The sequence below is a fragment of the Amaranthus tricolor genome, chromosome 16, assembly GCF_026212465.1.
Source record: "Amaranthus tricolor cultivar Red isolate AtriRed21 chromosome 16, ASM2621246v1, whole genome shotgun sequence".
Lineage (NCBI taxonomy): Eukaryota > Viridiplantae > Streptophyta > Magnoliopsida > Caryophyllales > Amaranthaceae > Amaranthus > Amaranthus tricolor.
The window spans coordinates 1,677,678-1,690,497 of NC_080062.1; the positions used below are offsets into that span (position 1 = coordinate 1,677,678).

The 12,820-nt window shown below is 32.2% G+C and overlaps 1 protein-coding gene across 1 annotated transcript; it reads right to left on the reverse strand.

Moving 5' to 3' along the window:
* Positions 1-8,823: 8,823 nt before the first annotated feature.
* Positions 8,824-9,452, reverse strand: LOC130803308 (uncharacterized). The gene is made up of 2 exons (XM_057667508.1): positions 8,968-9,452; positions 8,824-8,842 (listed from the first exon to the last, which is right to left on the reverse strand). The coding sequence occupies exons 1-2, from the start codon at positions 9,450-9,452 to the stop codon at positions 8,824-8,826; spliced, it is 504 nt and encodes a 167-aa protein (XP_057523491.1).
* Positions 9,453-12,820: the final 3,368 nt, after the last annotated feature.

The following is a 12,820-nucleotide window of genomic DNA, read 5'->3' on the forward strand; positions in this document are numbered from 1 at the left end:
TATGCAATATGTTATATTCTCTAATTTACTCAATTTAACTATAATAAATTGTTAGTCAAAGATACTTTAATGATAGAGATATTAGTCAAGATCAAATACCATGTCATTTTTCTTTAGCAAAATAAATGAATTCCATATGGCAATCTCTCTCAAGTTGTGACACTTGAAAATTTTTAACCTTTTTAGTAGAATGTATGATAGTATTATGCTCGAATTTAATAATATCAAGTCTTGAATGAGATTGTTTTGTAATGAAATGAGCTCGTTTCTAATTAACTATTTTAAAATTATAAGTGATTAATAAGTGATCACTCTAATAGATGTTTGGTATGAGAATATAAAATGTAATGAAAAGAGAATGATAAAGAGGAAAAAGGGTAAGAGTGAGATATCGAAGTAGATAACATCTTAGCTTGTGTACAATACTTCTCCGATCAATGTTTGATTCTTGATTCGTGCCGAAAGCCTTCAAACTCCAAGTAGATTGCCCACCAATTATTAACTCTTCCAACCTATTGATCTTGTAGCCATTTTTAAAAACCACCATCATCTTTCTACTTAGGATCAATATACAATTAGTTTATCTTTTATTAGCAACGGATCTTCTTGACATGTCCAAAAGTGCTTGTTTTTGCCCCTCCTTCTACTACTTCTCTCTTGGCAAATGGTATTCGTCACCATCTTAAGTACTTGCAAAATTCAAGGACAATTAAACCAATTATGCAAGCTAGGTATAGGATTTACCTGATATGTCATCATCAAGCAGCAAAAGTAGATATGAAACTTACTAGATAACTAGCATTATTCAACTTATGCATCAACAAAAAAAAAAATAAAAAAATCAAACAATCACTTAGTACAAACCTTGTCTAACTTTTGCCCTCCAAGCATTAAACAAATTTTGAGCTAATCTATTTCTATAATTAGTCTATTGATTAGAAGCAACAAGTCAACAACTGTAGTAATGTATTCAACTTCATCATTAGAATCATCATCTAAATCATCATCACTCAAATCCTCTTTCTCTATCCGTGGACATCACTTTTCTAATTAAATTGTGAAGTAAACAACAAGTCATCACAATGTGACATTGAGTTCTGAGAGGCTTCTAAGTTCTATGTATATTACTCCATCTTCCTTTAAGTAGTCCAAAACACCTCTCAATTACATTTTATGCTCAACTATGTTTCATATTATAATACTCTTTGGCAGTTTACGATTGTCTACCTATCCTTTCTTGAAAGGCTAATAAATTAAAACACAGTCACTTTATCTATTAAAAAGGTGTTGTACCGAATTATATTGAATGCATTATATGATCATATTTGAATCTGTCTATGGTATGGTACTTGGAGAGTTGGGACCTTAAGCATTTAGAGTTGATCCTTTATCAATATAACCATATACTCTTCCTTTTTGTAAAGAAAATTAGAATACATTTTTGATGTAAGGAGTAGATTGTTGTACAATAGGCCGAGCCTATTGGAAGTCCGGATCTAATCCTTAGATATGCGGGCTTTAAATGAGTCGGATCGTAAATAGAATTTGCTTCAAACAAGCCATTTTTTCACATAAATGAAACGGACTAAAACGGGCCTTAATTATAGTAAATATTTTTGCTTGAATTATGATAATTGTTATAAATTTACAATAGTCAATAATCTGAGTATAATTGACCAAAGCAAGTAATTAAATCATGAGACATTTAACTCAATAGGATATGCTTATTTTAATGAACATTTTAAAACACAAAATTATAAATGGGTCGAATTGAGTTGGAGTACGCTTGTCTCATTTGAGTTGGCTCAAACTGGTGTAACAGGCTCAAATTTCTTAATCTTAATCTTCCGCATTATTTATCTTAAGTATAATTATTAATGTTAATTATGTATCGAGAGTGCCGCTCCTGCTACACGTGGTATCAGAGCTAAAGTTACTCGAATCTTGGAATTTTAGTTCCATGTGAAAGGCTCGATAGCCGACTTTACAAAAAAAACCAAGAATGTCAAATGATTTTCAAAACACGTCTTCCTAAAAATTCTATTTGTTTTCTATGTGCTTATGTGACTATGTGCGAAATTACGTGCCAGATTAATTAAGTTAATGTGAAAGTTAGTCATATGTTTAAAAAAAAATTTTAGGTAAGAAATGACGTAACTTCATCTGATCATGAAGCTAGAGTTCGAGAGCTAGAAGCACAACTAGCTCGGATGGAAAGGACAAATGAGCGATTAATCACCCTCATGGAGAATCAGGCTCAAGAGGCCAATGACGATGGGAAATACTTTAAGAATATGGCATATCATCGTCCGCCGCAATACGACGGAGAAGCTGATCCGGTTCGCTTCGAGAATTGGCTCGTAGAGATGGAGAAACTTTTAGAGGTCATTAACTGTCCAGTGCACCTAAAAGTAAAGATGGCTTCCTTCTACTATCTGGTCCAGCAGAGTTATGGTGGCGTTCTGTCAAGGCCACTATGACTGAAACCTTTTGGGATGATTTTCTTATAACTCTTCGTCAATAATTCTATCCGCCATCACTCCAACGGAAAAAGGAGAATGAGTTCTTACATCTTCGTCAGGGTCTTATGACCGTGATTGAGTACAATAGTAAGTTCAATTAGCTGTCTCAATTTGCTTCTGACATCGTAAGCAAAGAAAGTGTTCGTGCATCCCACTTCTTCGAGGGTCTTAATCTTAAGATCCAAAAGGGGATCGAGAAGTATTCTGACTTCCGAGATCTCTACGACCGAGCGCTTGAGTATGAGAGGATCCTTGACAAGGAGGACAACACCAACAAAAGAAAATTTGGTGGAGGCAACAACAACAGGAACAAGAGGCCGACCAATTGGGATCGTAAGTCGTTCCAACCAACAACTTCAACAAGAATCACAGTTTGGAAGTGTCGCTTATGTGGTAAGGATCACCGAGATCGTTCATGCACTGGGAAGATCATCTGCTTCAAATGCAAAAAGGAGGGTCATGTTTCCACTAACTGCCGAGAAGGGATCCAGTTGGGAGCTAGTAGTACTAGTAATTATGGAGCTCCTAGTTCTTTGTGAAATTTTCAGAGTATTACAGCTAGGAGGACTGCGGGTTTACACGCTATTAGCAACCATGTAGACAATCTTCATCAAGCGTTTGAGGGTAAGGTCATTTCTGGTCACTTTGTCGTAGCAGACTCTTTGGCTCATATTCTTTTTGATTCAGGAGCTGACCGATCTTTTATCTCTACTTCTTTCCTTCATAAATCCTCTATCTCTTGAACCTCAAAAATTTAATCTCCAAATTCTATTACCTGACGGTTCACCATTCCTATATGACCGTATCTTTCCTAATTTCCCTCTTGAGATTTCGGACAACCATCTACCTGCCGATTTAATAGTGTTTGAGTTGGGTACATATGATATTGTTTTGGGGATGGACTGGTTGGGACGTCATCATGCCGAGATTTTGTGTAAAGAGAAGATTGTTCGGGTTAAGGCTCCAGGTGGAGAATGTTTGATTAGAAAGAATTCTGTGTTTCTCATTCAGACCATTTCTGCAGTTCAAGCCATTGAGATGATTAAACATGGAGATAAGGGATATTTATGTTTTATTGCTAGTAGTGAGGAGAAAATCGAGTTAAGTCTTAAGGAAACCCGAATTGTTTGTGATTACCCTGATGTTTTCCCTGAGGATCTACCTGGTTTACCTCCAAGGAGAGAGGTACTTTCATATTGATCTAATTCCTGACGCTACCCATATCTCTAAGACTTCGTACCGTTTTGCTTCAGCTGAGTTAGCTGAATTGAAAAAGCAATTAGATGAGTTATTGGAGAAAAGATTTATCCGACCTAGTGTGTCACCCTGGGGAGCCCCTGTTCTGTTCGTGAAGAAGAAGGTTGGAACGATGAGATTGTGTATTGATTATAGGGAGATTAATAACATCACCATTAAGAACCATTACCCTTTGCCCAGGATAGATGATTTGTTTGATCAGCTAAGAGGCGCTCAGGTGTTCTCGAAGATTGATTTAAGGTCTGAATATCATCAATTGAGGATAGCCAAGGAGGATGTTCCTAAAACAGCATTTTGGACCCAATATGGACATTATGAGTTTTAGGTGATGTCATTTGGGTTAACAAATGCACCTGCAGCATTTATGGATTTGATGCAGAGGGATCTTCGTCCTTATTTGGATAAATTCGTGATTTTTTTTATCGATGATATTTTGGTATATTCAAGGAGTAGGGAAGAACATGACACTTGAGAATGATTCTGGAGCTTTTGAGAAAAGAGAAATTGTATGGGAAGTTTAGTAAGTGTGAGTTTTGGCTTGAGGAAATTTTTTTTTCTAGGTCATGTGGTGTCTAAGGATGGAATTTCTGTAGATCCTGAGAAGATTAAAGCAATAACGGACTGGCCGATTCCTAAAAATGTGACTGAAGTTCGGAGCTTTTTAGGATTAGCTGGGTACCATAGGAAATATGTTGAAAACTTTTCTAAGGTTGCTCGTCCCATGTTTAAGCTGTTGAAGAAAGGGATACGATTTCAGTGGAATGATAGGCACACAATTGCTTTCGAGGAATTAAAGAAAAGACATACTACTGCCCATGTTTTAGCAATGCCTGATTGTAGCAAGCCATTCGAGGTCTATTGTGATGCTTCATTCGAAGGTTTGGGTTGTGTACTTATGCAAGAAGGAAAGGTCATAGCTTATGCATCCAGGCAGTTAAGGCCACATGAGGTGAATTACCCCGTGCATGACATTGAACTTGCTGCAGTGATCTTTGCTTTGAAGTTGTGGAGACATTATTTTTTATGGGTTACCGTGTAAGATCTACACTGATCATCAAAATTTGAGGTATGTCTTCAACCAAAAGGAATTGAACATGCGCCAAAGGCGGTGGCTTGAGATTATTAAGGATTATGATCTTGAAATTGTGTACCACCCTGGAAAAGCGAATAAGGTAGCTGATGCCTTGAGTAGGAGACCGAGAGTGTCTGTGAATGCCATTATGTCTGTACCATGGGAGTTGTATTGTGAGATGCAGAGTTTGGGATTAGAGACTTGTAGTCGACACGAGGTTGGTCAGTATTTGGGAGCAATGACTATACAACTCACTTTGTTTGATCGTATAATTGAGGCACAACTTAAGGATCCAAAGATTGTTGAGTTGATCCATAAAGTTGAGGAAAATGAGATTGATGCTTTTGAGTTAGGAGAAAGAGGAGAATTGAGGATGAACGGTAGATTGTGTGTTCCAAATCAATTTGAATTGAAGAATGAGATTCTAAAGGATGGTCATCAAAGTTTATTTCATTTGCATCCAGATCAAGATAAGATGATTAAAGAGATAAGAGAGATATTTTGGTGGAAAGGTCTAAGGAAAGACGTCTCTGATTTTATGTCTAAGTGCCTAGCCTGCCAGAGGGTAAAGTTCGAGAGACAAAAGAGTTCAGGGTTGCTTTAACCGTTGCCTATCCCAGATTGGAAGTGGGACTCGATTTATATGGACTTTGTGGTAGGGCTACCAAGGACCCAACGAGGGAATGATGTTATTTGGGTCATTGTTGACAGATTGACCAAGGTCTCTAGATTTGTGCCGATGAAGAATACTTTGGGGGCCAAGCAATTAGCAGAAGCCTATGTCCGAGAGATTGTCAGACTTCATTGTGTTCCGAGGACTATTGTTTCAGATAGGGATCCGAAGTTTTTATCGAGGTTTTGGGAAAAGTTGCAGGAAGCTTTTGGGAGTAAGTTGTGCTTGAGTACTGCTTTTCATCCTGCGACTGATGGTCAGACTGAGAGAATTATTCGGACTTTACAGGATCTTTTGAGATATTTTGTGTTGGACTTTGAAGGTTCTTGGGAAGATAAATTACCGATGGTGGAGTTCGCTTACAACAACAATTTCCAATCTAGTATTAGAATGGCACCGTATGAAGCTCTTTATGAAGGAAGTGTCGAGTACCTTTGTGTTGAGATTTAATGGATAGGACCATTCCCGAAGGTCCGGATGTGATTCAGGAATCCATTGATGCTCTGAAGATTGTTCAACAGAACATGAGAGCAGCACAGAGCCGACAAAAGAGTTATGCTGATAATCGTCGAAAGATGTTATAACTTGAGGTTGGCGACAAGGTTTTTCTAAAGGTTTCACCTACGAGGGGTGTCCAGCGTTTTGGAGTTCGAGGAAAGTTGAGTCCAAAATTTATTGGACCTTTTGAGATCTTGAGGAGAGTCGAGGGAGATTCTTATGAGTTGGCTTTACCTCCAAGTTTAGCAAAAGTTTATAATGTGTTCCATGTTTCACAGTTCAGCAAGTATTTTCATGATCCGTCTCATGTTCTAGCTCATGAGCCGCTTTTGATTGAGGAGTCTTTGGTGTATGAGGAACGACCAATCAGGATCTTAGATACCCAAGTAAAAGAGTTGAGAAATTCGAGGATTCCATTGGTCAAGGTTTCGTGGTCAAACCACGGGGTTGAAGAGGCGACTTGGGAAAAAGAGGTCGACATGAGAGAGCGTTATCGTAACCTTTTTGGTAAGTCTTAGTTTCGGGACGAAACTATCTAAAGGGGGAAAGAGTTGTAACAGACTCAAATTTATTAATCTTAATCTTCCGCATTATTTATCTTAAGTATAATTATTAATGTTAATTATGTATCGAGAGTGCCGCTCCTGCTACAACTGGGCCCTTTTATGTGAGTCTAACCCAATTCTTATCCAACACATTACACATGTATAGTAAGGACTATGTACGGACGCATTAGTATCCTTTTCTTCTCTTATATTTTTATAGAGGATAATTGATCTAAATTCAGGAATATATGAGCTATATAAATTGAATATGTGATTAAAAAAATTATCATGTAAATTAAAGGGCTTAGCTCATTATAAATCAAACGTATTGCGAGCTTTTAGCAAAACTCTAATTTGTTTCCAATTTTAGTTATAGATTATTTATAAATGATTTGCACTATAAGTCTATAACTAAATAAACAATCTAGAGGAATCTAAAAGTTAAATAGTTACTCTTCTGTCGCATTTATTTTATATTTAAAGTTAAATAACGAAATTTAAAATATAGCTAAATAAGAGATAGTGGGGGATATAGGAGTAATTTGCTACTAAGCCTATGTTGATGGAAATTGTCATACAATATTAGTACTACATTTTTGACCCGCCACTTATTAATACTCGTGTACTCTTGTGATTGATTTAGTTTATGTGCAAAACTGGTCATACATGCATTAAGCCACAATACGTTAGTCGGTGGCTTAATGAGCCAAGTCAAATATCCATAATACTCTTGTGTTTTATAATGTATTTTTTGTCATTTTGAGTTTACTGTTAAAAATGATATGTGCTGAGCAAAAAATAATTCTCTCATACTTGATCATATATTATATTTAGAATAATCTGCGAATTACAACTTTTAAATTTATGGTTTTTGCGAATTATTGTTTCAATGTTTTTTATGAATTACAGTCACTAAAGTATCAAAGTTAATAGCATTCAGGTCAAATCATAGAATTCTTACCATTTTAGTGGTCGGAATTCTGTTATTTGGCCTGAATGTTGATAATTTTGATATTTTGGTGACTGTAATTCGCAAAAAATAAACATTAAGGTTGTAATTGCAAAAGTCCTAAACTTTAATGCTGTAATTCGCAATTATTCTTATATTCATAGTTAGTTAATTGTAGTCTCCTCACATTTTTTTGGATAAAAAAGTATGCTATGAGAAGATGAGAATCAGGTGAAATTCAATTTCATCATCTTATCTGAAAAAATTTTATTTATTCCAACTGAGATAAAATTCGACTCTTATATTGACTTCCTATTTAAGGGTGTTTGAATAAAATAATTGATTATTTGATAAGTTTGGACATAATAATTAATAGGGCAGACGCAGCTGACTATGTTTCTCCAAGTTTAATCAAACATTCCCTCATATGCAATCCACTTAATACTATTTCCTTTTTGTTAAGTTGCTTAACTAGTTGTTCTTAGTTGGCACCATAGTATTCTTTATAATTATGTGTTCATCACGAGAAAATATAATAATAAATTATTAGAAAAATTAATATTAATAATCTAATCTTTTGCTCGTCCGCTGTAAATAATTTCACTTTTAGATTATTTTCTAATAATCTAATATTTTCCTTTAGTTTGCTATGAATAATCCAATCTTTATTTTAATTTGCCGGCAGTATACCCTATAATTACCTAATATTAGTCTTTTGGTATGTTGTAGGAAAATATTTGACAAATATTAGATTATTAAAGATAATTTAAATGTGGAATTATTCACAGCAGATGAATAAAATATTAGATTATTAATATCAAATTTTCCTAAATTATTAGCACAAATATTGTGTTCTTAGTTGTTAAAGATAAGCAAAGTATTTTACTAATTGCCCAAAATATGCACAATAAATATAGATAAATATGCAAGAAGATATCTAAAAATTGAAAAAAATAATAATTATTATCATGAATATTGCCTTAATACTTCTAGATATATTGGATGCCCCCTAAACAACAAATTTTGGAATTAGGCTAGAAAAAAGACAAATACAAATGCACAATCAAATTAACAAAATATTTTCATTAATTACTTTTTATAATTTACATATATATATGGATTTTTTTTCATATAAATGATCAAAGAATAATAACTTGATTTTTGGTTTTTTCACCTCACAAGCTACAAAAAATTAGACCCGATACGTGAAAAAAATTTCTTCTTTATTTATTCAGATATACTCTACTATATATCCTAATAATAATCCCAACAAAATATAATTTTTTTTGGGTAATAAAATATGAATTTCAACTCTCACCCCTCCATCTAAAATCAAGCAAGAGAGCTTATAAAATTCATACAAAAAGAAATATTACCCACCTTTTGTCCCATAAATATTTTAAATTTTTTTTCAACTTTTTAATTAAATTTGCTTTTCCTTTTTTTTTCACCTCAGAGAATTAGGCTCTTCCACAATAGTCTCAAGAACCGGTTTCCTAGACCGGCCAACAGACCTCCTATGCATAAACTCCAACTCCAATTCTTCTACTTCCACCATCTCACGCGCCACCGATTCACTTTCCTCGGAACACGCCGGAACTACCCTTACTCTCCCATTACTCTTAGAACCACGTTTGGCAACAAGGAAAAGTTTACCCATATCAGCCGCAGTAACAAAGGAATTTACCCTCTTCATACCAAACATAACGTACACATTCCCTATTTCTAGGTCTTCATCTGCATTAAGAGGTAAAAATCTTTTACCAATTTGTAATGACTTTGAATTTACTAAAAAATAATTTGGAATTTCTAGCATTAATTCTGCTGCCTTTGTTTGTTGTTGAAATTGCTTTATTTCTCCCGATGGAAATATTACTTTTGCTGATTTAGTCTTGCCGAATTGTGTTGTTAATGCACATGATGTGTAGTTGCCCATTTTTTATCGGGATAAGGCTGAAGAATCCTTAAAACAAAGACGGAAAATTAATCTTTACTAAAAGATTTTTCTTGGATATACTGTAAGACGATAAAAATCGATTTCGAATCTATATAAAAGGATCGAAAAATTTTGAGTTTTTTATGAGAGACAAAGACTACGATATTCTAACCAACTGAATCGAGACTAATCCCGAATTAAAGAAAAATCGTAGATTATAGATTTTCGAACCCTCAATCTTTTTATCAACTTTATTTATTTATTTATTTTATTTTTTTTTTGAGAATAGAGGAAATATTGGTGGATTGGAATTTGATGAAGGGAGATTAGGTGGGTTATATATAGGAGATTTAGGCGAGAATAAAGTCAATGATTAAAGAAAGAAAAAAAGTGGAAGATTCATTTGCCAGTTGTGAAAGGAAGAGTTGACAAGTTATAAATTCTTTTTAATTATATATATTTTATTTGAAAAAAAAAACCAAATTTAAGGTTTTGTTTTGTTTGGGTATTTTATAATAATTAATTACAATAATTTATTAGTTTCCGCGTTATATAGTTGTGATCCGTCAATTCTTGTTTTCTTTCGGTAATTGTTTGGGAGTTTAATGATTTAATAATAATAATAATAATAATATAGAAGTAGTTAAATCATATTCATGTTTATGTGTGATATATTCATGCTCTTTTATCTGGGCAGTTTTTTTATTTGTTTTTTGGCACAGAAATCAAGGTAGAAGCAATAATCAAATTAAATGTCAGATAGTGAGAATCCTGCAACATAAGATGAATAGCACCAAAATAATATAGGAAAAATTGCATGTAAAACACAAAATAAATTGGACAAAAATAAAGAAATAAAGTATAGTAAATTTAGTTATAAGTGTATATAAGAATAAATGTAATGATTATATTAAAAATATAAATAATGTAAATTCATTAAGATGTGTTAAAATAAAAAATAAGATAAATTGGATTAGGACAAATTAAGTAGAAATCACAAATTTGTAGTAATTCATATTGCAATTGGGTTTAATTTCGTGTGGACCCTATTTTGTCTCACTCTTTATTAACTGTAATGATACAAAGCATGATCGTAAAGCTGGATAAATCACAGTAGGCCTAACTACTTCGTTGGTGATTCTACTTTACTCGAATATTTTCACTTTCAAACATGTATGGGTCTTGTCATGTAAACTCCATTCTTGTTACTTCTTTCCTTTAACTCTTTAATTTCTTCATTTTATCTTAAACTCGAACACATTTTTGGGAATCTTGATTAAATTTTTTTTAAAAATTTACTCTTAAGAATAAGTGTCTTTAAAATTAGTGGTATCATAATTTATCATTTTAAGAAATATATTCTAAAAGTTAATATATTAAGTTGATGATACTAACTCAATTAAAATTTAAATTGATAATTAATGTTTTATGATATATATTCTAATAATATTGTTTATCCAAATTTATCAATATTAAGTCATTTTAGTAACATAAATATATTTATATTTTATAGGAAAAATTATCTAGAATAATTAAACCTTTTACTAATTTTCTTATATAACAAGTCATTTTACATAAAAAAAAGTTAATATAAAATTAAATTATAAAAAATTTTAAAAATTTTAAAAAATTTTAAAAGAAATCAATTAAGTTTATTTTTTGTTTTAACTTTTAATATTTTTGATTTTTTATTCTATTTTCTTTTTTAAGTAATTAACCTGTAAAAACTTGTCACCATTTGGGCAAAAATGTTTTTGGATAAGTGACATTAAATTTGGATGGTTAATCAAAAATTAAGATTATTGTATAAAAATCAATAAAAGTTGAATTATTCTAAGTAATTTTTCTTATTTTATAAAAGTATATCTTCATCACTAATCTTAAAGCAAGTTTAGGAAATGAACCTCTGCAACTCAAATAAGAAGGAGAAAAGATAACTTACTTATACGTTTAAAAAATGTTCACTACTAAACTTAATTGGTATTTTGTAGTATTAAGAGTTATCCCTCAAGTTTATAAAAATGCTATACTCTTCTGACAACTCACATATAATGGGCAACAATAGGTACTTCGACACTTTCCTTTCTATGTGCGTTGCGTATCCTTAGAATCTTCGGCTCATCATAAGGTATATAAATCTCTTTGAGAATGAACATTCAATTAAGGGTCTCTTACCAGTATACATTATATACTAACCTATGTAATAAAAATCTAATTGCTATAAGCCGGTGTATATATGTACAGAAGTATAATTCTAGTAACTTAGATTTTACTAAAAATTAAAATGAAGTTTTTTATATATTATATAGCAAAATAAAAATTTTAATCAATAACCGTGATTTGTAAATCATCATAAAAAGATAAAAAAAAATAATCATAAAATAAGCAAAACTAAAAGAAATAAATTAAAATAACAAAACTCTCATCTTATAAAATCCTACTATTAATGATAATTTGTTAATTTCACAAATAACTGTGATTTACTAAAACCTTCTCTATAGCAAAATTAGAAATATGGAGTAAAACTTAAAAGATTCATGAGTACATGAAAGTCACCGGCTCACAGCACATGATCGATGGAAAGCCGGTGAGTTGATCAGTCATACTCGCACCTTCTTTTAAGCTTCTATGAAATCATTATCAGTCTCTTAATCATATAGTTATTTTTCAATTAGTTTCATATGTCAAATTGAGTGTTTATTTGGGTTATTGGATTGATTTCGAGTCAGATATTTTAGTCGCTTTAAAATCGGGTTTCCAATCAACATTGATTTTTAGATAATTGTAAATCCATTTTAAAATCGGGTCAAATCGAATTCGAGTGAATATCGACTCATCGGGTCTAATTTGAACACCTCTATGTCAAAATACATATATTTGAATACCAACGGATAGCAAAGGATCTAATGAAAATCATCGGGCATTAGTCGTTAAGTATAATCTTATTTAAATTGTCTCATTACATATTTTTATAATATTTACCTTTAATAATTTTTAATTATGCAACTAAAATGTTAAAATTCAAATATTGTACACAGCGTTTGAACTATTAGAAAATTCAAGTTGAACGTCACATTCTTGTAGGCTATACTTCAAAATGTGTGGCCCATAATTTAGGCAATCAAAATAAAAACTTATGTGGCGACTGTTGTCCTAAGTAGATTTCTCAAGAGACTTATACTATTTAGGCATCAATTTCTTGTGTGGTTCAAAGATTTGAGTTACGGAAGTGAATTTATCATCGTATAATAGAATTATAGAAGGTAGTTAGAAAAGTTTTGAGTTTTTTATTACAAAGATCAAATAATATTTTTAAAAATTTTTAGAAACACACCTAACAATTAATATTGTATGAAAAAACTTTCAAA

Excerpts from the sequence above, each read along its gene's own strand:
- LOC130803308 (XM_057667508.1), bottom strand. The coding sequence starts at position 9,452 with ATGGGCAACTACACATCATGTGCATTAACAACACAATTCGGCAAGACT.